Genomic DNA, 22,734 nt, shown 5'->3' with positions numbered 1-22,734 from the left:
CAAAGCAAGGATAGCCTTTAATTAACTAATTTCTTTTTGGTCAGATCGAAGCCTATGATATAGGAGCTGAATAACATTTGAAAGTCATACATTGAGAATAAAAATATTGGGATGATAATATATATAGACAGTTTTCGTAGAATATTGTGACTAACATTGATATAGTAAACTTTTCAAAGGTAAGGATTAGTATTATCCTAAGCCACATGAAGTTGAAATCGGAACTACTCTATTCAATGAATTTCCATTATATCAATATTTATTGCATATCTCTATGGGTAGAATAAAGTCATACTTTTATTTCATTTTCATTTTTTTGTAGATCGCAGGAGCTAGTGTGATGCACAATACCATTACGGAAGAAAGGTTGGATAGAAAATATCAGATCCACCCGTATATTGTCTACAGATTGTCTATAGATATACAGCACTGACATTTAAAACTGTCTGTTTTGCTAGGTAGCACCCTGAAAATTCATCTAGTGTTTGTTTCTTTTATGTCCAATGTGACAGTACACAAACATGCCGAGAAAGGCACAGTTTGCTGCACTGGAAAAATCCTCTCCCCCCCTCACGCAATCCTTTCATCTAGGCTTCCTAGTCACTTTTGTTCCTCACACCTTCACTCTCCATCACAACTGACCTATTGCACCAGACATATTTAAAAGATGGAAGACCTCAACCGGTATGTCTGTCTTCGAAATGCCCGTCTGGCACACCAAAGCGATGGAGATGCCGATATTTCCTCGACGAATACAACCCTCGACGAGCTCTTGAAATTTTCTCACAGGCTATCTCTTCAGGTCACTATGGTCAATTCCACATCGTCAGAATCTTCCCAGGCGAGTAATGGCCAAGTGCAAGTTGTCCCATATCCTCAATACGTCCGGGTGCTGGATGAGATACCTGCGTTGCAGGATATGGAGTGGGCTACAATTAGAGAAAAGTCTAAACTCCCAGATATTCCAGTATTTCCTTCTCTATTTCAGTATAGTCTCATCGAGAAAGGAGTTGAGCCTATTGGAAGAGGAAGGGACGTACACAAGTTTAGGTCTCATACTCTCCATCGTTTCATTCGCCTTTTCTGGAATCAGTTCGTCAAAATTCCAAGTTTGTTTGCTGATATCAACGAAATTTTCTCTGGCCTTGCAGACCCGGAGCGCTTTGGGATGTCTGTCTTAGAGTTTGAGATGGATCCTAAATCCGATGAGTGCTTAGTTTATCTCATGGTTGGGCGACATGAAATTCCACTCTTTTTTATTCACTACATCGCTCCTCATGATGTCTCAGCTGCTCAGGTCAAAGGCGAGATTATAGACCTAACATTCGACAAGGACATTCTACGACGCGGAGGTATGCAGAGTACTTTGATTGCGACTATGACCCGTGCATTCGCCCGCATGGTGTCGACGGGAATCCGCTACAGTGTGCTTGATACTGGCGAGGCAGTTGTGTTCCTTCATGGTCACAGCACTCACCCCGACCTTCTCGGTGCCCACAAATTTATTCCTTGCGAGGAAATCGGAGACGATGTCGACGACAAAGTCTATCAGACTATCGTCGCACAATACCTCTCCTTTATCTTCAGGGCTATGCGTGAGAAACCATCAACTCAGCATTGGTATGCCACGGCTGGCGCCCTGCGAACATGCAAACTTACGAACAACGGAGTCGAGAGAATTGTACAATCAAGCAATTTTCTCACCCCAAGCAGCCGCAATGACCCATTCTTTGCGGATTCCAATCTTCTAGACGAGAATGGCAGACTATTCTGTACCCATAAGTGCCTTCTAGGTCTATGCGCCGGTGCTGAACTCGACCACGCATGTCCCAACTATGAGGAGCACGGCAATCGATTCCATGAGATTGGACCAACACAACTTATTGAGTTCCTCTATCGCCAGATAGAAAAGCAAGACCCACCCTACGCATTTCGTCCTATGTATCTACATGGACAACATCACCACTATCTGAAGGGAGTGCTGGACGACTATGGGTATACTTTCCTCGTCAAAGCTGTTGAACCAGGACATGAGGAGACGCTTGGACGCGAGTACAATACGTATCAAAACTTGGAGGCGGTTCAGGGTTTCATCATTCCGGTGTGCTTGGGTGTGTTGGACTTGCAAGAACGACTGAATCGGTGTCACGTCTACTACGGTAGAGAATTCGAAAAGATGATGTTGCTTAGCTGCTCGGGAGTCTCACCAGTTGACTTTATCAACAAAGAAGCAGTCGATACGCTCACGAAAGAAAGGGAAAAGCTAAAAGAGGATATAGAAGAGATGGGTCTTCTGCGGCCAGACGTTTCTTGGCGCAATCTCCTTTGGAATGAACAGGAGCATTGTCTGGTGTGGATCAATTTCGTTGAGGATAAATCCAGTGATTAGGATTCTTTACCTAATAGGGTTGAAGTTGCTTGCAGGCTCATATCATGCAGGCCATGTCATGCGAGTGGCGGAGGAGGTCTTTTTGCGTGGGAATCAGTTTGATGATGAGCCAAGTTAGCCATCAATAAGTAATGAAATTAAAAATTTTAATGTCGATAAACATCCATAATTTTGATAAAGCTTCGCATTGGATTATATCTTCCAGATCCATGTCCCCAAATGTGCTGCCCACGGAATAACAGACGTTGGTAGCGATAACCTCCAAATCAATGTTTATAGGCACTCATTACAATGTTCTACGTCTTATTTAAATACCAAATATGCCGTACAATTTATACCACTCAAAACGTTGGGCTCATCCACGTCATATAGTACAGCGATCGTCTATGGGTCCAAATATCGCTTCTGTATCACTTTTATAGGCAATATATTGACATCCCTCTAGTAATTGTGGTAGTTTTGGTCTCTCAAGTCCAAACCAAACCAGTAGATACTGCTGTCTTCCGAGCTCGTCACGGTGACTTCTTCCCATTGTTTGGATTCTAAAATCTCAGTTACCAATGTGTAAAATTGAAATATTGCCAGTCTGAAAGGGAACCTACCTGTAATCGTGAGAGAAAATTTCTTCGATATGCCCGGAGACAGATCTGTGGAGAAGTTCGTTTGCCATTTCGGTCCATATGGGCATGTTTTCGACATCCAGGAAAATGTGATTACGAAGAAATTCAGGATATGATGTAAGGCTGCCTTCGTCATCTTGATTTACATAAACAAAATCAAGGATGTCTCGTAGCTTCGACAATGGAAACGCAACATATGATATTTCGATACATCTCAAATTCTTAATATCAAAATCAACCTCATCAGTACCATCATTGCTACAAATATCGCTCATCCTGATGTAGATAGAAGAGGCAAAATTGTCCACGGTGCAATTCGCTTTCGAAAGCGAATATAAACTGTCGTTCTCAACATCATTCCTTGTTGACGTGGTAGGTGTGTATAGAAATGCCGAAGAATCGCCCTCAACCACAGTATAACAGTTTTCCAGGTCTTCGACGGTGGACTCTATTGAACTTGTTCGGTTGGTTGTCTTGCTACTAGATATTGACTTCGCAACCAGCTTGCTGAAGCGGCGTTTCAGCCCAGAACCAGTGAATCTTTCCGTCGAGGGTCGTCGCTCGAGAATGCCCCCACGTGAAACTTTGGCAATAAGTGTGTTCATGACGGCACTGACTATGTTAATTTCAACTGGTATAGATTGGTCAAGGACGGTTCAAATTAATTGAAAAGACCCACTTCAACTGTAGAGGATTAAGAAGGCGACTTATATCTTCGATAGTGTCACGAAATGTGACTTTTCCTAGAAACTTTTCAGACAATGGCTAGAAATATATCGTGTCTTTGACTTTTTCTTTAATTTTTCCAAAAGACATTGTGATAGTGAACAAAGAATTTGGTTGTAGACAAGACGTGATTGTGGTCTTTTCCTTTGGCGAATTGGGTACGTCCGTTCGTTTTTTCAAAACCGGGAACTTTTGCTCACCCACGTGTCGTTGTTGCTTGCATATATATGTACATTTATCGAGTGTAGCTGATTAGCAGCCGTATTTTTATGTGGAAGCAGTGCGAATAAAAGCTGGTATTGTGATCGGCAACACAATATTGAATGCTTGCATCCGACTAAACGTCGTAGTCGGTAAAGAGAAATCTTTGAAAAAAGATATTAAAAAGCCTCACGGGAGGACCTAGGAATTATTTTAGATCTTAGATCTTAGCTCAGCGACGGGCAGGCGTCTAGTGACATTGATATTACCAGTTAATGTAGCACGTGAAATGTAGGAGATTTATCTTCAACATGCTACCTAGCGAGGTTAACCGGCGTTAGGACTATAATAAACTCAATTAAAGATTTGCATCTTAGGTTCATTCAGATAATAGGACGCCGGGGAGTCTTCGTCACTATATAGGTTCATATATTCTTGTTATTCAACCTAAGGGCCGACGTCTTTTTTCTATTCTATCGCGAGTTTTGAAGCAACACTCTACTCTAAATCCCCAATTGAGACACCACTTAAAATCCCCAAAATTGAAATATCAACACCTGATTCCTTATTAAACCACCATCTAAGGTCAAGTGCAACCAGAGAGTCAGCCCACAGTTCGGACAAGTATGTTCGTGCTGATAGTTGACGTTTGTCTGCAGGTAAGCTGAGCTTGCTGAGAAGCTTGTTTATTACAACACTTTGAGATAAAGCAGCAGCAAATGTCTTTGTTTCTTTCTAGCTGCGTAATTGCTCGAAAGGGCCCAGAGTATCGCAACCCGAAATTGTTCAAAGAATCATAACCTTCTAGGTCTACCGGCCCGATGTCGTTTTCCTTCCGATACTTTCCCTCCAATATGTTCGTTTCATAATGCTTAAATGAAGGGAAATTTCAATTCTGTCGCTGTGAAGTACACTGGAATGCCACGTCGTCGAGGGTGAGTGATTAACATGGATGTTACATTCATCCAGAGCACGAAGATAAGGTTCTGCGGATGGTAATATTTGGTGTAGACTTTGTAGTAACCAATCAAGCTCGTCGAGAGCGTCCGAGTCACCAGAAAGAGTAACATTCGATGGTGAAGTATATGCCTCGGTATTGATTTTCCCAGAAGGGTGTTACCGGAACAAACATGATTGGCTTGATCCTATGAGAGGACGACCGCGATCATGCCTCCTACAGGTCTATGCGATGCGATGATGTGTCCTCATAAATAGTCTAACTGAATGCATGTATCAATTGATTGTAGTCGATGCGTACTGGGGGCGTGTGCCTGTATATATAGGTCAACTAGTATATCGGCTAGCATAAAATACGGACATGTATAATACCTGTACACATACATATAATTCAATACATCAATTGATCAATTGATGTCTCGATATACAGTCCCGCAGTGGTCCAAACAAGATAGACAATACATACATATGTATATACGTATTATACATATATAGTCAATGTATATACATACTGCGTATATATAATATCTAGATATGTGTCCTTCGGCGGGGCTGTACAGCTATACAGATTGTGGGGTACATCAATTGATTACCCGCGATGTTCTCGATCCTTCCACTTCCGCTTCACTTCAAATGTTATGCCCGTATTCCTCCACTTCCAGTCCACAACACCACCGTGGACGATACAACGAATATGTATTAACGTGCCTCAAGTGCTATCCTCATTAATGACTCTGCGACCGTCACTGCTGCCTCCCTGCCCCGACCTGTACTCCCCCGCTACAGATGCAAATGTGCCGCCGCAATGCCTCCCCGCTCCTTGCATGACGTCTGCGTCGCGATGCGACAGCAACTCGAAGTCTTCCTTGCTGACGAACCCAGCTCCCCGCTGTTGCGTCGCGTGCAGGACCAATTGCGTGTCTCCATCCGTGTCGTCGACGAGGCATTGACAAAGTACCGGTACGCGCTTCTGCTCATCCCATCCTCCCTATCAGCCCGCTGACGCCGTTGCGCACACAGTCCCGAAGAGATCGCTCTGTCATATAACGGCGGCAAGGACTGTATGAGATGGAATTCCTGCGCAACCAACCAGCCACGCTAATCCTCCTTAACAGGTCTTGTCCTCCTCATCGTGATCCTAGCATGTCTCGCGCGCCAGCCGTCCCCATTCTCCAAGAACCCCGCCACAACCAACAACAGTGATAGCAATAGTAATCCAAATGGCTCCGCCAACCCACCAGCCTTCCCCGAGACCTTCCAGTCGGTCTATATCGTTCCCCCGCATCCGTTTGCTGAAGTCGACGAGTTTGTGGTTTCGTCCGCGGCAGAATATCATCTAGAAGTGGTGAGGTACTCGCTACCAATGAAAGAGGGACTGGAATCATACCTGGCCGACAGACCAAGCATACGGGCTGTCTTTGTTGGAACACGCAGGACCGATCCACACGGCGAGAAATTGACCCATTTCGACCCGACGGATGCAGGATGGCCGGACTTTATGCGCGTACATCCAGTGATTGACTGGCATTACGGTAGGCACCTATCCCACCAGCCCTGTGACGGCTAGTGCTAACTGCAGAGCTATAACAGCCGAGATCTGGGCCGTAAGTCTAACCCTTGTTGTCCGGTTACTAACCAGGAACATCCCACTAACTATCCCTTAGTTTATCCGACATTTGCAGATTCCCTATTGTCCTTTATACGACCAAGTAAGTCCGCCTTCCATTGGGGAACAAGGCGATTGCTGACACGTGTTGTTACTAGGGCTATACCAGCCTCGGTGGAACCCGAGATACTCACCCAAACCCGCGTCTGAAAAGTAAGGAGCAGAATAGAGATGGATTCCGGCCAGCGTACGAGCTGATGGAGGACGACGAAGAGCGGCTTGGTCGCGATAGATGAGACGGTTAAATGAGGCTGTCGTGAAAGATTTTGTATAGAGAGCATCATTAGACTCACCGGCGTTACTACATTTATACATGCATACCATGATACATCTGGAGGATCGTTGGATATGAATAAGCATTGATCTTTGCAGATTCGCTTGCCACCTCAAGAATAACGACAACAGTAATAGTAATAACAATCCCAATCCCAATCCCAATAATGCTGCTGCACCACTAAGCCCGCCTAGCCCCGGCCGAGCGCCAAAACTACCCCAGTCCCTAAGCCTTAGCCTCGGCAAGTAAAAAATTACGAGCTGGAAGCTGCTTCCTTCGATTCTCTTGTTTGACTTCTCACAATATCAGCATTAGGGACAGTGATGGCCGAGAGATGTGCCTCCATCGAAGAACACCCGCACAGGTCGAGACTCTGCGTGTTTTGTTTCTGAATCCTGGATCCCGCATGGTGCGGGCCGTTTTAGAATCGTCACGCTCGGTGCGCATCTCCTTGCCGTGCTGCTAGCAAGCATCTACTCGTCGAACCAATCGGATCAGTGCTTTACTTAATACCGCTACAGGTAATATATCGGTATCGACTAAGCTATGGAAATAGTAAGATGCTGATCTGCGCCACTAGCAAGCCAATTCATGGTGACTTATGAATCACACGAACAGTGCGTCTACCAGATTAGTTGCACCCTCAGCTACTCCACGTCCTCCAGAAGATTGGGTCACGATGAGTCGTGATCCTGTTACAAGGTCATTTGCGTCTTCCGAGTCTCGTTAAAGCAAATGAGGCGTCATATTTTAACTTCTCGTTACTAGTCAGCGCCCTCTGCTAGCATTTTCGAAGAGCAAGAGCGCGAGTTGGCCAGTGAGCGAGAGCAAGAACGCTATTTTCAGAAACCGAAGCCATATCAAGCTTCAACCCATATAATTGATCCAGCCATCAAACAGTTTATAGCGACTGGGAAGGTCAAACCTGGGGTTTTCAAAGGAGCTTTTCAGACTTTAGGCAATACTACGGCTGCTAAAGAGTTCCTGGTATCAGACTTTCCCCTAAGTGATTTGCTTGTCTCAAGAGACTTTGCCCATACCATTGAAACTTCAAGAACAGAATTGGATTTTGTCTCAGATCTCTACCAACGTCATGTACAATGGGTGTTGACTAGCTTTGACAAGACTAATACGGTACAGCATATGGTTGTGATAAGCCCGTATGAAGCGGATGCATTGCTGCCTGAGATTGGAAAGGAGAATTGTGTGACGCTACACATATATACACCCCGTGTGAGCATACACTATCCGCCACTTGATAGTCTCAATCTATATACTGTGCCTGTTCGACACCCGCCACCCACAATTCCGGAGTCCCTTCTCGTTCAACTGAACCTCTTTTCTGGTCACTTGTATCTTGCTACTTACAACGAATGTCTGAGAGTTTGCGAGTTCCTGAACTTGGCAACCGAAGCTACTCGAGAAGGTTGGGCTGTCGCTGGGGATGGATTCATTGTCCAACGTGCCGACGGAGCTCCAGCAACATTCCATACTAGTCCTGTCAAGTTCTTCAAATTACTTATGGGTCAGATCCGTCGAAATTGCGATAACATTGATAAAACTCATATGGGGCAGATTCTTAACGGTGAATTGTTGCGGCCTGAGGACTTTTCTGATTAATACGACATTTGGATGGGGAGGTCACCCGGTCTGGGGTCGAAGGAATTCTCGCTATGGAGTAGAATACTAACAATTTTCTATTTGAGATTGTTTTTAACATCAAGTTTTACAGGTTCAAATAGGGATGTTTTGTCAAAAAGAAGGTAGGTTGTGAAACGCTATACAAATCACGTTTTAAAATTCATGATCACATTAACATTGGTTCATAATAATCGAGACTTATCAATTCTCAGCTGTAACTCAGTAATGCTTCCTGGGCCCAGTCAATATTATCCAGCCATGTCATGAATTCGGCTGTATTTCCATCATCCGAGTAAAGCTCGGGAAGTGTGGTGGGCAACTCCAGAGGAACAGCAGTCAGTTCATCACCAGTCGGTGGTGGTAAATTAGAGGGTGCACAAGACATCTCGTCACCAGAAAGAACTCGATCAAGGACATTGCGGATGACGTTCAATCCTTTCTGGGAGATCCCAAAATTCCCTCTACTACCAAGCACATTTTCCAGATTGGCTGCGAATACACTCAAGTTCTGGATGACTTCAGAACGTGGAAAAGGCATTGTGTCAGCCGACTTGGGTGGCTTTTCGTGTAATGAACGGTAATATTGCTGCTGGGAGCGCTGAAGAAGTTCACGAGCCAGCACGCCGGCGCATGGAAGTCCAATATAACAAAGCTGCAATAGATAATTAGAACGAAAATCATTAAAAAGAGGTCTATGAGAAATCTTGAATGCATCAAATTAGTCTTTTATTGTGGTAGACTCACATTCCAGATAGAATCGCAATTATCTCGTGTTTGGGAGTTTCGTGAGACGATGGCCAGTGTGGCGGCCAGCATTTCTCGGGCTACCTTTAGAAGCTTTTCCTTGCCCTTTCCGGTTCGTTTTACCAGAACACGGTATAAAATGAAATCATTGTTAAGAAATTCAAGATGCATATTTGCCACGAATTCAGTATGTTGGTCCATCGTCCTACTGCCGCTAAAGTGAGACGGTCTCCATTGCATAACTGGGGGCAGGTTTGATCGTAGGTGCTCATATTCAGCACATGTTTCGCTGAAAAAAATAGGGTTAGTCAAGAGACTTAACATTCAGTTATATTTTTATGGTGACTCACGATATTTTTTGGGCAACGTCTTCTGGATGAGGCGACAGCGACAACGCCAGTATCTTTTCACGTATAAGACCGAACATGAGATGCATCCTTGCTTTAGAGCCTGATGTAATGCGCCCGTCAATGTTCCAGCCATCGTGGCCAATTTTTGCCAAAATACTCTCCTCTTCTTGATTATCGGAAGCTGGAAAGATATCATCGTAGTTCAGGTCCAAGGGGAATTTGATATCACAGTACTGCCAAGCAATTCGTGGGGGTCGTCCTAACAAAGTTGCAAGCTGCTTGTCTAACGAATATGAAGCAACCATCACACGCCTGCGGATTTCACCCAAGAAAAAGGGGATATGAGGATCTGTTTCTGGGCGATGAAGACCTAGTGCAAAAACCATGGTGGACAAATCTCCCAGTTTTCTCCACGGCCTATAATCTAATGACTTTGTCAATAGAGAAACCCGATAAAGTCAGGACCAGGGCCATACTTGTATCACCATGACCCTCGGCAAGCAGCACTGTATGTTGAAGCAACAACCAAGACAACGGATCACTCATTGTCCCAAGGCTATCGCAAAAGCCTAAGCAAAGCTCCACAACATCAATCACGAGCGTGTATAACTCGTGCTTATCAATGACCGTGCCATCGTCCAACCGAAAACTTTCGTGGTGACTAGGAATCGTTGTTGTTGCAAGACCGACCCATGTGAACATTAGCCCGATAGTCTCCCACCTCAGGGTGATCTGAGAAAAGTATTCCGATACCGTTGTATATCGATCAACTTTGATAGGTGTAGTACTGTTGTCAAATATTTTTCTAGACCATGCTAGTAATTTGGTCTGAGAGTTCTTGTTCTTCGAACCTTGCTGCCACTGGGCTCGTAGTTCATTCAAGCCGGTAAACAACTTCAGTGCAAGTTTACGTCCAAACACCCATGGCTCACAATGCTCATAACGAACGAAGATCAAATGCAAATATAAAGGTAAATCGTCTAACAAAGACAGTATCCTAGCGCCACCTTCAATTTGCTCCGAGTCAACTAAAGTGCTATCCATGATCGTTTCGGGAGAAGTATCAGAGGGATCGGTAGAAGCACGGGTAACACATAATAGACGGCTTTCATCGGGTTCATCAAATGTGGCCCAGTAGCTGGACGGACCCAGGAATCCTGTTGGAAACTCTTTTATCTCTCTTATTTTTGGTTGCAGTCGCTCGTTTAGGGATTCATCTTCTTCAATGCTGTCCGCGGGGGTTGGGGGCGGTATTCGGTACTTGAGTAAGAGGTTTGTGGATGTGATGCCCTTTTCGGTGACGATTGAAGTATCGCGTTTCCTCTTTTTAGGCAGCGGGGAGGAATTTTCCAGCAGCTTTGGTCTTGTCAAGGGAGCCGGGTGGTAGATGCACATATCGGCCTGCTGCCTTTGTATACATCTACCGCATATCGGAGTTGCGTGGTCACAGCGCAGTTTGGCTTTGCGACAAGGCTCGCACGACGAGAGTTGGCCATTGCGCCGCTTGGACGACATCCTGGAGTTACTACTTAGTTCGACCACGCCTGCAGTGTAAATGGTTTCGTGTTACATGGCAAACAAACATCGAGCCAGCATGAGGGTTGAAGATAAGAGGGCCTCGGAGTTGGGATGGACCAGTTTGAGCTCCGGGCGGGCAAGTTCGGAGTTCGGGGTGCCGCTGCCGAGTCTGTTCCGGGCGGCATTTATAATATTATTATATATTCCTCGAAGGCAGAACTGTAGGATAGCTCAATTCGCATTTCTAATGTTATTTTGATATATTATTGCTTGAAACACGTTTAAAATCAACTGGATGTGTGATGGAATTCAGTGTTGGAAGTGGACATGGCAAATATATCTTTTCGACGATGCACATACTGGCCCTATTGATAACATGACCAACAAGCTTGGAATTCCTCTAGAGATGATCTTCGGGGATAATTTTGTGGCCATCGAGCATGGCGCCAGTAGATGGGGTGGGTATTTCCTTCAACGCGTTTGATGCCATATATCACGATTGTATATCCATCGTCCCAGCAGTGATGGCACAGTGCTACACCAAGTCAACAGTTAAATATTGCAACTTAACCTACTATTTTAGTTTTCGCCTTAGGCATAAGTCGAAGCGATGAGCGCCAAGACATTACGAGTCCTGCCAAGACAAACATCTACGTGACGGCTTCTTCCGGATGGTCAACTTTCCAGTAAAAGAAAGTCCGAGCCCGGAGTTAAGGGCGGATAGTGGACAATCGCCATCTTCCACTCTTTGGACTCATAATTACCCCAAAAAACTACGCATAGATGATAAATACAATGCTTATGTATAGCATATTAATGTACAAAGTATCACATATTCCATATCATATATATTACAATATAACACCTAAAATGCAATAATAGTAGGAATAATAATGGAATAATATAGAAATAATGTAAAGGTATGATGACGACGACTTTTCTTGGCGCCGCGTGGTGCATGAGGCGTCGAGCGGGGAGATAGCTGCAACCGGCGCTGATTGGCGCATGCAGCGTAAATCAAGGGCTCTCTTTAAGCAGTACAACTCCCCGCCATGTCTCTCTTCTTGCTCTCTACCATCCTCTCTACTCAACGACCAGATGAGTGTCGTCAAATGGGTGTCGCTAACTGCACATACTGACATCCGCATCACCATGGGGACGGAATCAGACTCTCCGTGGACGTCGACATCTGCCTCTGAGGCCGCACAGCAGCCACAGTCTACGTGCGGCTGCAGTACCTCGAAGACGTGGCGAAGGAACGTGCTGAGAGCAGTGGTGGGTGTATGCGCCACATGGACTCTATTCACAGTCTTCGGTTTTTATCACCAATTCGACTCGCCGCACCTGAAAGCCCTATGGCACCATCGAACCTGTCTCTCGTGGCCGGGCCTGGGATATGATTCCCGCCCAACCCATCGATACGTTTCGTCGGACATGGAGTCGCCTATTTTCGAGTCGGTGCGATCGGATGCGAGGTGTGAGTCGGGCTATGTCTTTCTCACACCCGATGGCCATACACCCATGATCCTGGATAATCAGGGGGAGCTGGTCTGGACGGCCCGAAGCTCAGCACCGATACAAAACTTTCGTGTACAAAAATACCGGGGACAAGACTATTTGACATATTGGTCTGGGAAGCCTTTTGGCCGAGGATATTATTACATGGTTAGACGGCCCCCTACCAGTACTTGCCACTTGCATGCATATGGATGCTGACTTGAACAGTTGGATTCGAGCTACAATGAACGCTACGTTGTCTCACCCGTCGGCGACATCTACGGACACCCGCATGATTTCATAATAACATCCCGTGGTACTGCCCTTATTACAGCACACGACAAACGCCCCGCTGATTTGTCCTCGGTCGGTGGCCCAAAAAATGGCTGGATTTTTGACGGCGTGTTCCAGGAAATTAATATTGCCAGCGGGAACCTCGTCTTTGAGTGGCGAGCCTCGGAACATGTACCCATTGCACATACCTATAAAAGACTCGAAGCAAGTGAAGGGACTCTGCACCATCCCTTCGATTATTTCCACATTAACAACGTCGACCAAGATACACTTGGCAACTATATTATTTCCGCGGGCCATACGCAAGCGGTTAGCTGCATTGAAAAGGAAACTGGAAACGTATTATGGAACATGGGCGGGAAAGCCAATAGCTTCAAGGATCCCGCCGAGCGACCTATGGTCCAATTCCATTGGCCTCATGAAGCGCGCTGGTATGGGAACGACACTCTGACCGTATTGGAGAGTGATGGAGAGCACTATCCAGGCAGCCCACCGACACAGAATCGCGGAATGTTGATAAGTGTAGACGTCTCCCGAGGACTAGCTACTAAGCAGCATATATACACCAACCCCAAAGGAACAGAGACCTGTTTCGAAGGGAATATGCAACTATTAGAGGATACCGGTAATGCATTTGTTGGATGGGGAGGCCGTGCAGGATACAGCGAATTCAGCACTGAAGGGAAACTCCTCTGCGATGTTCGCTTTGGGGAGTCGCGGTTTTTCAGGGAAAGGAGAGGCGGCCCATCGCGTGTTTTCAAGGGCTCCTGGGTCGGCACCCCGTTGACGAAACCTGCGGCCCGAGTAGTTGGCCGCAGCATCTTTGTAAACTGGAACGGCGCCACCGAAGTGGCGCAGTGGCAGCTGCAGGCTCAACTGCACTCCAGCGGCATCATCAAAAATAACGATCAAAGCGGGGAGGGAATGCGAGAGGAAATTTTCCACGGAATTGCACGGTTCGAAAAGACCGGCTTTGAGACCACGATCGCGACTCCATTGTTAGATCAAGACACGAAATTCCGTCTTGTGGCCTTGGATCGCAAAGGTGTTGAACTTGGGCACACGGATATTCTCGACTTGAGGGCATCGTTGGTGACTACTTCTGGGCTCTCGCATGCACAGCTTTATGTACTCATTGCGCTGTGCTCAGTTGGAGGCATGATGACGGTCCTTACCACTCTGCATCTGAGGGCCAATTATCGGCGTCAGTCAATGGCAGAATTCGAAGAAAGGGACTTGAAGCCCTACACAGCATGATTGTTTTTTTTACTGCATTCGCATTACGCGTATATTGTATATTGTATATAGCTGGATACCCATGGAGTTGAAGTTGCATTCATATTTTAACAAGACTTGAAGGTTTATCATCGTCTTCTCATGTGAGTATGTAATTAAAAAGACAACGACGTCAAACCATAATCATCACGCTCAAATTCAGACTTTGCAGCATCACCAACATCGCCAATCCCGAAATCACCACCTCATCCTTCAGGTCCGGCGCAATCTCATCCACAATTTCCAACGTGCCCACTTCTGTATTGCTGAAAAGTCGGTTTCGGAACCGTGCTAGGACTGTCCCCTTCGTATCATCCGTTAGAAGAAAATTCCCGGAGAAAACACCGTCTGCTTTCCACATGAGAGTTGTCGAGTTGAGAAACGGGGAAGAGAAAGTGTACTGAGAGGAAAGTATGTGATCGCGCTTGAATTCAATGTCCGTATGCTCGTGGATTGATAGACACACGTTTAGGGATGTCAGTTTGAAAGTTGCGGTGCAGACGTTGTCTTTCCAGGGCCGATGGTCGTCTAGGAGGGCTTCATCGTTGTACGAATCAGGGCCAGCTTGAACTCGTCGCGATTCTATCTGGGGTACATGACGGTCTACTTTGACTTTGTAAAGTGGCTCGAGGGTGTAGAAATCGACAAGGTTGAGGGATTTGGTAGAGTATATGATGTTGATTGTTTGAAAGGGTCTAGACATGGTGACAATTCTTTTCTTTCAGCCCTTTTTTTAACAAAAAAGAATAGAATATTTCTTGAATAGCAGCAATATTCTACATAAGTAGAAAGGTTGGTTTGAACTTGGAATAAGTGATGAAGTAGGGAATGGCATGTTTGTCTGGCTCACCAGCTCATTATATAGACAAGACCACAATATGCTAGATAGTAGTCATTGGTGCACTACCGAGCATAGCCATCATCGAAGTTAATTTAACAAGACAATCCTGTCCATACCTTGGATGTTGTATAGATAGATGTTGTAGGTAATTTGATTGGCCCAAATACATCCATTAGCGAACAGACCAATCAGGAGTGCTTTCTGATTTAGCCCCAACAACTTATCATGACATGACCTCACGACTGTATTCGTAAAAGACGTCGCAGACACGAGGATTCACAAAGAAGGAGATATTGGAAAATGCCGGCAGACCAAGGCCAGAAACATACGCGCAAAGTGCGAACCAAGACTGGATGTCGAACATGTCGGTACGAAGCTGTGTGTGTCAAACATGCGGAGAAATAGTAGTTAACGGATATAGAGCCCGTCGGATCAAATGCGATGAAGGCAGGCCAAATTGTCAAAAATGTGTCTCTACAGGGCGCATCTGTGATGGTTACGAGCTGCTACCCACTGTCGTCATCCATGCAGCACGAAAGAACAAGCAGAATCGACTTCTCATCCCACGTCAAACGGGTTTGTCAAACTTCACCCCTAGAGTTGGGTGTTCTTGTTTGTCATCAATGGAGTTGCAGTTTTTTTCATATTATTGCACATATACAACACGGCAAATCCCCGGGTACTTTCGCTCGTCACTATGGGATAGCTTCATCCTGCAACTCACTCATCATGAACCAGCGATACTACATGCCGCTGTTGCTGTTGGTGCAATGCATCGTTCAGCTGGAGGACGGTCGCCGTCCTTACGCGCGTTAAATTCGCACCAGTGGCAGCCGGACCACCAGCATACCTTTGCATTAGCACAGTATGTGAAAGCCCTGAGGCATTTACGACAGAAGCTAGATAAACAGAACAGTGAGTACGACCACTCTTCGGTAAACGTGGCGTTGGTAGCCTGTTTATTATTCATGTGTCTGGAGATGTTGCAGGGAAATCGAATTGCATCCTTGCAGCATTTGAGGACGGGGTTGAGAGTCTTGGTAGAGAGCCACAATATCGCCTCTATCACACGCTGTGTGGAGGGAGAAAAGAAATTCTCCGTTAATGTGAACGTTGGCAAAGACAAATCAACCATTCGCCAGTGTCTAATAAGCGTGTTCGCACGACTGGACTACGAAGCGACCATGTTTGATAAGACCGCGCCTCTACTAGACTTGGAGTCAGAAGTCGGGTGCATTGATGAAGTACCTAGTGTATTTGAAAGTATAGATCAGGCAAGAAACCACCTTGATAAGCTGGCCAGTGCAGTCTTTCGTTTCCGTGCAGATCTTCTTCACCGCGCTTCCTCCTGTTCCACTCTGTCTCTGCTGGAACCTGACGAGGAAAGAGATTGGGTAAAAGAATATGTCACCCAGCACATTATTTCTCGCAGCTTTGTTCACCCCGGAGGAGACCCCTCATCTCTAGTCGAAGTAAAGCGTCTGCAGAACAATCTGACACGGTGGCTCTCTGCATTCCGCTCCTTCCAAGCTGCAGCGTTATCGTCGGCGTCAGAAACGACCTTGTCGCAGGCCTTAGGCTTGCTAGAAATCCAGCATTTCTATCTATTCTTCATAATGCAGACTTACCTTGACACCAGCGAGTCCGAGTGCGACCGCTTCATACCCATGTTTAGGCATATCATTCGCTTGGCCGAGTCTGTTTTAAAGACCGGTCCTAGCAGTAATGGAACGAGCAAGATAACCTTTACACTCGAATCTGGGATTCTGCCTTCTCTTTTCCTAATCACTCTAAAATGTCGTGATTCCGGTCTCCGGCGCCGCGCTCTCAGTCTGCTGGGCGAGAGTTATTGCCAGGAGGGAATGTGGGAAGGTGCATTGTTGGCAAAATTCATGAAAGAGGTTATCGACATGGAGGAGGACCTTTCAGATCCACACAGAACTGGGCGCGCTGACGGAAACCTCAAGGCAGAGGGGGTTCCTGAGGAGGCACGTTTCAGCGATGTAGCTCTTGCGGGGTGTGAGGATATGCCTGGCTGGGGGAGGCTTGTTGCCGGGCGGTATGTCCACAGCAGTGCGGAGGCGGTGCTGAGAGAGAGGGTCTTTGTGATGTAGTTGCAACGCTAAAGAATTTCAGAACTGCAATAACGTTATTTATGGAAAAATAACAAATAATTAATCGCCAGGTTTAAGCATGCCAAGACCCACACAGTTTAAATGCAGTATAGTGGTTAAAAATGGGACAAAAATACACCGAGGAACAGTGGAAGCCCGGGGCGGCCGGGCCGGGGCGGAGCGGCAGTCGTCGCCCAATCAGCCTGTTTTTTGCAGCTACATAATCAACCAGCGCCCTCGTTCTTTCGCATACTTACATACATCCATACATATACACATTATATATACTCAAAATGTTCGTCCTCGATTACTTCACCAGAACTGGCCCTGTGCTGATTGTTGATCGCTGATCGTCGACTCTAGGACCTCTCTCTTATCCAACATCGGCCTCGGCATCCCAGGCATCAACAACACCTCTATCTTCCTCATCGCAAACTGGCTCTACGCATACGGCATACTGTCGACGCGCGTCGTAAAGCAGCAGGCTGGCATCGACGACAACCGAAACCCTCGCCTCGCTTTTGCCAAGTACGGCGAGCGCGCCGTCAGCGAGGGCAAAATCACCCGTCGCCAGTTCGAGCGCATTCAGCGATTACAGTCGGCCCATGAGAATGCCGTTGAGGGCTATACGTTTTTTGTAGCTGCTAGTAAGCATCAATCCTTGTTTCACTTGACCCTTCATCTATATTTACTGAAACTCGCAGTTCTGTTCGCCAATATCGCAAAAGTGGATACTGCAACAATCAACCTGATCGGCGTCTGGTATTCTCTGAGCCGCATCGCGTACGGATTGGCATATTATTACATCGAGGACAAATCTCTCAGTTACGTTCGGTCTGCGTGCTGGTGGAGCGGCAACTGGAGTTGTATTATGGGGATCTGGTGGGCTGGCAGGAATCTGGCTTAGAGCCAGAGTCGATATTGACGTCTATGATGATATATACCTACATCAATGTTAGCTGTATATTGTTATGACCTAATCTCTTATTCTAGCACATAGTTTAAGCAATGGACATCTTCATTCCTCCATTCGCGCAGACCACACTACCGGTAGTCCAGCCGCTCTCCTCTGTACACAGCATGTCAATCGTCCCCGCTATCTCACTCGTGAAACCAGGCCTGCGACTTCCCATTCCTTCTCGAACAGTCTTATCAAACCTCGCCGCGTCATCCCCGGCTGCTTTAAGTACATCCTCCTCGCCATTATAAGCGGCGAGTGGAGCGGCATCGACGTACGGCTGATTGACTTTCCAGAACTTCTCGCCGGCCTGCGCGTACATATCACCCCATGCAGGGCCCGGGTTAACTGCATTGACCGTCGCTTTTGCATACAGCTCCCGGCTCCAGCACCGCGTCATGGCCTCAATGGCCGCTTTCGTACCCGCATAAACTGACTGGCCCTGATACCCGATCGAGGATGAAACACTCGACACGTTCACAATCCTTCCAGACCGGTCTGTCGGTAGGTACGGCGCCACGGCTTGGGTCAGCAGCAGCGGGGCGAGCACATTCACATTGTACACACGTGTGTACTCCTTCTCGTCAATCGGGCCCTTGTCGGGGTCGTTCAAGAGCTGATTCGACCCGACCCCGGCATTATTGATTAGAATATCTACTTGCAACTCCTTGGTACTGTTCGACCGGTACGACTTGTAAAAAGCTTTGGCAGCCTCAATAATCCTTGGCGTCGCGGTGGCAGGACTATTCAGGTCGGCTTGGACGTGCGACACGTGTATATTATCAGCTGTCGAAAGTTCGGCAGAGATTTGCTCAGTGAGGGGCTTAGACGAGTCCGAGGTGTAGACAAGTAGCAGGTTGCAGCCCTTGGCCGCGAGACGCCTGGCGACTGCTGCGCCGATTCCTGGTTTGTTCGTCAGCATCGATTGCTGTACAGAGGGCAGAGCTGCAGAGCTACATATGGATATAAGGAATAGTAGGGAAGAGCATACCTCGAGAGCCACCAGTGACAATACCGAATTTTCCGTCATACGGCCTAGAGGACGCCATTGTGCAGCTTTAATGATTTCCAGGGCTGTACTGTGGCGTGGGTACATTTAACGTTGATGGAGGTGGTAAACAAAGAGCCCACGCGGGGTAGCTTCTTCACCCCGGTCTTCTCCCCGCTCAAGGTACTGCGGGCTACAGCATTCCAACTCATTCAGTGAATTCTGCTTTTCTCGTATACTTCTACTGCTCGTGTGTTGGGAAAGACTTGGATTACCCTAGATACGAAAGTAAAAGGGGCATGGGCATTTTTGACAAAGGATTTCGCGTTAAATGCCGTACCGGGACGCAGGTGCCGTGGTCGGCAATTAATACATGCAATATTGGCACTGTATTGGCACGGTCTAAGTAAGCGCGGGCTGGGCTGAACTTGTAATGAAAACCATACGATCGGCATGTCGTCGCTTCTAATGGTGTCGCATGTGGAGAAGGGGATGCGTCCGTCTCCACCCCTGCAATGAAACCCCAGCCTACCCCTTCGTTTTTTGTATACCAGTTGGGCAGGCTGCAATTGCAATTAACAACAGTAGCGTAGACTACACTCACTACCGGATAATTAACAACTTAATAATAAAAATATAGTAGTTTGACAACTTTCGCAACATGTCCATCAGAGCTTGACCGATGCGATTGAGCGACACGACCAGCGGGGCAGTAGCCGTGTCTGGTTGGCCGGACTGTCGGTCCTGCCTGCTTAACTTGTAGGGCGTCAAGGCTGTAAGGCTGCAAGGCCACAACCCGGCTACCAGGTGTCTGGAGGAAGGAGCTTCTCTTGGCTATCTTTACTTCACTTGACTTCGTCCACTCACTCACTCACTCACTCGCTTAATTCTTTACTCTTCGCTCCTCACTCTGATTGTGTCTCCCCATCGATGCGTGTCAGTCGGAAATTTCAGACCGCCGTTACCAATCACCGCACGCCTACAGAACCGGCCAACTGCTTATTCTGGGGTACGTATTTTTGGGTTGTGGGCTGCCTGCGGATCACCACCAGAAGCAATGTAGCAGCCAGCCGGCGATTTCGGCCCCCTCCTGGCCGCGTCGCTCCCTTTCCACTCTGAGTTGGCAACCATAGAGTTTCTTGTGACGATCGGCTCGTGCAATCACCAGTCAATTGTCAATGTTTTCATCCAGGTGGGGTAGCAGCCCGATACCCGTTGTGGCTCTGTGGATACTGGATGCCCACTACTCCCCGGTGCCGGGTCACCGAGTCACCGCTTCGACCCTCCGACTCAGAGAGACATCTTAATCCAACCTGCTTCGTCTCTTGACTTCACCTGGTCTGTCTGTACCGGTGTGCCCGACAGATATGGCGTCGCGTCCCGGTCCCGGTCCACGAGACCGTCTAGGCTCTGTTTCTTCAACAGCGACCGCGCGAAAGAGACATCGTCGTTCCGGCTATATTTTGACCTGTGCTAATTGTCGGAGGCGAAAGGTGAGCATGTAGATGTGATCTTAGCAAAGACATCGAAATATACTGATCCTACCAAATAGACCCGTTGTGATGGCGGCCAGCCATCCTGCTTAATATGCCAAGCTTATCACGATGAATGCTGCTACGACAAGGCCCCACCAATGTCACAGATCACTTGGATGGCCAAACGCCTGCAGGAGCTGGAATTGATGGTGACCGATTCGCGTTCTGCAATAGACAGTGCAGAAACACCTGCCACTAAGCTAGCTCCATCGCCAGTTAGCCCAGAATCAACTGCGAATTCTATCGAGGTGCACGGTCCAGCTCCGGAGCTGCCAGACTTGAATGTAGATGCAAACGGCCGGGTGTGTATGATGATTGACCGAGGTAGATCAGACGTCCTGACTGGTGTAGTTTATTTATTATGGTTCAACATCAGCTTTGGAACAACCCTTCTCCGAAGCAGATGCCGACCACTCATCGGAGTACGAGAAATGTGAAGCGCGAACAAATTTAGTCACAAGTGCTCTACATTCCAGAAATTTGGAAGAGATCGCTCTAGGAAACGCCGCTTTGCGAGTTGATATTCCGAGGGAATTCGTCGACCAGCTACTTCATACACACTGGGCTTGGATCCATCCGGTATTCATGTTTGTATACCGGCCCGCTTTCATGCGTAGGAAAACTTGACTGTGATTTCTGGAGAACGATATTAACGATAGCAGGTGACATGGGCTCTGGTGGAAAATACTTTTCTAAACTCTTATTGAGCGTGATGTGCTGTCATTCTACTCGCTTCACGAAGAAAGAATTGGCATCACAGCTATTAATGCGGGTGCATCTTCTCATGGGCGAGGATATCCAAGACAACATTTCGATTCCTACGGTTCAAGCATTGCTGCAACTAAGTGCTCGACAAGTTGGCCAAGGCGCTGTATCCCAAGGATGGCTATACAGCGGCATAGCATTCAGAATGGCCATCGACTTGAGTCTATTTAATAAAAGCGATCCGACGACTTGCAGTGCGGAAGACCGAGAGATACGCAAACGATTGGCATGGTCATGCTTTTGCTGGGACAAGTATGCTATATCCATTCCGTGTTCTTCATTTCGTTGCTAACTAAGTTAGGGCAGTAAGCTTGTATCTAGGACGGATGCCTGCACTGCGAGAGCCGCCTATGGTCGATCTGACGCTGCGTACGGCCCCTGTTTATTCATTAATTTTTGTACCGTTTCAACTGCTAATAATGAGTAGTTGATGATTTTGCAGAACATGAAACATGGCAGCCTTACTATGGTGCCGACGGCGACGGTTCCAAGACATACCCCGAAACGCCATGTTACACGGTCTCTTGTTTCATTAGTCAATGTAGACTTTGCGTGATCATAAATGACATAATCTTGGGTCTTTATTCGGGAAAGAGGCTTGAGAGTGTCGGCACATTTGTGCGGAATATGCGCCATAAGCTGGATTTTTGGTGGGCAACTCTTCCGGCCCATCTTCGAATTGAAACTAGCAGTCTACCGGCTGTTTTGCCTCCGCCTCACATTATTTCGCTCAAGTACGTTTCATTTTCTTTTCTTTTGTTCGGCGATACCGTTATTCCTACTGAATAACACGAGAAGAAGATATGGTATCTCGCTAACTAGTCTCCTAGCATGCTATATTACACAAGCGTGATACTTCTGCATCGCCCATTTCGGAGCGTACCTGACTGCCGGAGTAATTGCCGACAGGCTTCTCAGGCTGTTGAGTCCATTATTGTGGGATATGGCAATACTTTCGGGTTTAACCGGATCCCTTATTTGATGTCGTACTGTATCTATACGGCCGCCACAATCGTCATGGAAGACTTGAAGGACGGGTTTTCGGGAGACCGTGAGCGTATAGAGCTTTTCCTCGAGGCGTTAGAGTGTGCTAAAGTGTCATGTCCGGGCATCCAGCGGAGTATCGATATTATCCGGCGCAACTTGGCTCCGAGTATGACTGCATCCAGCCAGCAAGTACTGATGCCGAATTATATTAGCAATACCCCTGCTGTGGACCCCTCGATTCCAACCTTCCCTTTCATTTCCGTTGATGGAATTTCTGCGGGAGATTATGGCATGCTGTCGTCGCATCAGCCATACCTGGCAACCTTCAGTTCATTCACCGAGTAAACTCCAACTTGGAAATCATCTTTTGCGCCAAAAATTTCAGCTATATTAG

General features: G+C 46.9%; 12 protein-coding genes across 12 annotated transcripts; 8 read left to right on the top strand and 4 right to left on the bottom strand.

Annotated features, from left to right (window-relative positions):
- Positions 1 to 667: 667 nt before the first annotated feature.
- Positions 668 to 2,389, top strand: BGW36DRAFT_427849 (uncharacterized protein; the record flags this gene model as incomplete). The annotated part of the gene is made up of 1 exon (XM_046220463.1): positions 668 to 2,389. One exon carries the CDS (start codon positions 668 to 670, stop codon positions 2,387 to 2,389), a length of 1,722 nt encoding a protein of 573 aa, XP_046072611.1.
- Positions 2,390 to 2,987: 598 nt separating this feature from the next.
- On the bottom strand, positions 2,988 to 3,614 carry BGW36DRAFT_359679 (uncharacterized protein; the record flags this gene model as incomplete). Its single annotated transcript, XM_046214102.1, has 1 exon — positions 2,988 to 3,614. One exon carries the CDS (start codon positions 3,612 to 3,614, stop codon positions 2,988 to 2,990), a length of 627 nt encoding a protein of 208 aa, XP_046072610.1.
- Positions 3,615 to 5,698: 2,084 nt separating this feature from the next.
- Positions 5,699 to 6,795, top strand: BGW36DRAFT_427847 (phosphoadenosine phosphosulfate reductase; the record flags this gene model as incomplete). The annotated part of the gene is made up of 6 exons (XM_046220462.1): positions 5,699 to 5,853; positions 5,914 to 5,954; positions 6,009 to 6,425; positions 6,484 to 6,497; positions 6,558 to 6,602; positions 6,658 to 6,795. 6 exons carry the CDS (start codon positions 5,699 to 5,701, stop codon positions 6,793 to 6,795), a joined length of 810 nt encoding a protein of 269 aa, XP_046072609.1.
- A 191-nt stretch (positions 6,796 to 6,986) lies between these two features.
- On the top strand, positions 6,987 to 8,453 carry BGW36DRAFT_461800 (uncharacterized protein; the record flags this gene model as incomplete). The annotated part of the gene is made up of 3 exons (XM_046222144.1): positions 6,987 to 7,354; positions 7,414 to 7,527; positions 7,602 to 8,453. The coding sequence occupies exons 2-3, from the start codon at positions 7,435 to 7,437 to the stop codon at positions 8,451 to 8,453; spliced, it is 945 nt and encodes a 314-aa protein (XP_046072608.1). The 5' UTR covers positions 6,987 to 7,354; positions 7,414 to 7,434.
- A 111-nt stretch (positions 8,454 to 8,564) lies between these two features.
- BGW36DRAFT_379643 (uncharacterized protein) lies at positions 8,565 to 11,254 on the bottom strand. The gene is made up of 4 exons (XM_046216236.1): positions 10,045 to 11,254; positions 9,569 to 9,992; positions 9,219 to 9,507; positions 8,565 to 9,126 (listed from the first exon to the last, which is right to left on the bottom strand). The coding sequence occupies exons 1-4, from the start codon at positions 11,081 to 11,083 to the stop codon at positions 8,683 to 8,685; spliced, it is 2,196 nt and encodes a 731-aa protein (XP_046072607.1). The 5' UTR covers positions 11,084 to 11,254; the 3' UTR covers positions 8,565 to 8,682.
- A 75-nt stretch (positions 11,255 to 11,329) lies between these two features.
- Positions 11,330 to 11,606, top strand: BGW36DRAFT_379642 (uncharacterized protein). Its single transcript, XM_046216235.1, has one exon. It carries the CDS (start codon positions 11,382 to 11,384, stop codon positions 11,568 to 11,570), a length of 189 nt encoding a protein of 62 aa, XP_046072606.1. The 5' UTR covers positions 11,330 to 11,381; the 3' UTR covers positions 11,571 to 11,606.
- Positions 11,607 to 12,520: 914 nt separating this feature from the next.
- Positions 12,521 to 14,134, top strand: BGW36DRAFT_296012 (ASST-domain-containing protein; the record flags this gene model as incomplete). Its single annotated transcript, XM_046211225.1, has 2 exons — positions 12,521 to 12,751; positions 12,812 to 14,134. 2 exons carry the CDS (start codon positions 12,521 to 12,523, stop codon positions 14,132 to 14,134), a joined length of 1,554 nt encoding a protein of 517 aa, XP_046072605.1.
- Positions 14,135 to 14,285: 151 nt separating this feature from the next.
- Positions 14,286 to 14,855, bottom strand: BGW36DRAFT_427843 (uncharacterized protein; the record flags this gene model as incomplete). The annotated part of the gene is made up of 1 exon (XM_046220461.1): positions 14,286 to 14,855. One exon carries the CDS (start codon positions 14,853 to 14,855, stop codon positions 14,286 to 14,288), a length of 570 nt encoding a protein of 189 aa, XP_046072604.1.
- Positions 14,856 to 16,212: 1,357 nt separating this feature from the next.
- On the top strand, positions 16,213 to 17,142 carry BGW36DRAFT_379639 (uncharacterized protein; the record flags this gene model as incomplete). Its single annotated transcript, XM_046216234.1, has 1 exon — positions 16,213 to 17,142. A coding segment is annotated over exon 1 (493 nt), but the record flags the coding sequence as incomplete, so codon positions are not given.
- A 158-nt stretch (positions 17,143 to 17,300) lies between these two features.
- On the top strand, positions 17,301 to 18,059 carry BGW36DRAFT_379638 (uncharacterized protein). Its single transcript, XM_046216233.1, has 3 exons — positions 17,301 to 17,402; positions 17,471 to 17,754; positions 17,812 to 18,059. Coding segments are annotated over exons 1-3 (489 nt in total). The 5' UTR covers positions 17,301 to 17,400; the 3' UTR covers positions 18,015 to 18,059.
- A 49-nt stretch (positions 18,060 to 18,108) lies between these two features.
- On the bottom strand, positions 18,109 to 19,114 carry BGW36DRAFT_295100 (putative short-chain dehydrogenase; the record flags this gene model as incomplete). Its single annotated transcript, XM_046211150.1, has 2 exons — positions 18,109 to 18,968; positions 19,057 to 19,114. The coding sequence occupies 2 exons, from the start codon at positions 19,112 to 19,114 to the stop codon at positions 18,109 to 18,111; spliced, it is 918 nt and encodes a 305-aa protein (XP_046072601.1).
- Positions 19,115 to 20,355: 1,241 nt separating this feature from the next.
- BGW36DRAFT_176725 (fungal-specific transcription factor domain-containing protein) lies at positions 20,356 to 22,728 on the top strand. The gene is made up of 7 exons (XM_046209687.1): positions 20,356 to 20,546; positions 20,606 to 20,890; positions 20,940 to 21,201; positions 21,251 to 21,605; positions 21,655 to 21,722; positions 21,781 to 22,087; positions 22,184 to 22,728. Exons 1-7 carry the CDS (start codon positions 20,421 to 20,423, stop codon positions 22,683 to 22,685), a joined length of 1,905 nt encoding a protein of 634 aa, XP_046072600.1. The 5' UTR covers positions 20,356 to 20,420; the 3' UTR covers positions 22,686 to 22,728.
- The last annotated feature ends 6 nt before the right edge of the window (positions 22,729 to 22,734 follow it).

The sequence above is a fragment of the Talaromyces proteolyticus genome (genome assembly GCF_021365285.1).
Source record: "Talaromyces proteolyticus strain PMI_201 chromosome Unknown BGW36scaffold_6, whole genome shotgun sequence".
Lineage (NCBI taxonomy): Eukaryota > Fungi > Ascomycota > Eurotiomycetes > Eurotiales > Trichocomaceae > Talaromyces > Talaromyces proteolyticus.
Note: the sequence above shows the minus strand (reverse complement) of the source record. Positions and strands in the feature narration are given on the sequence as shown.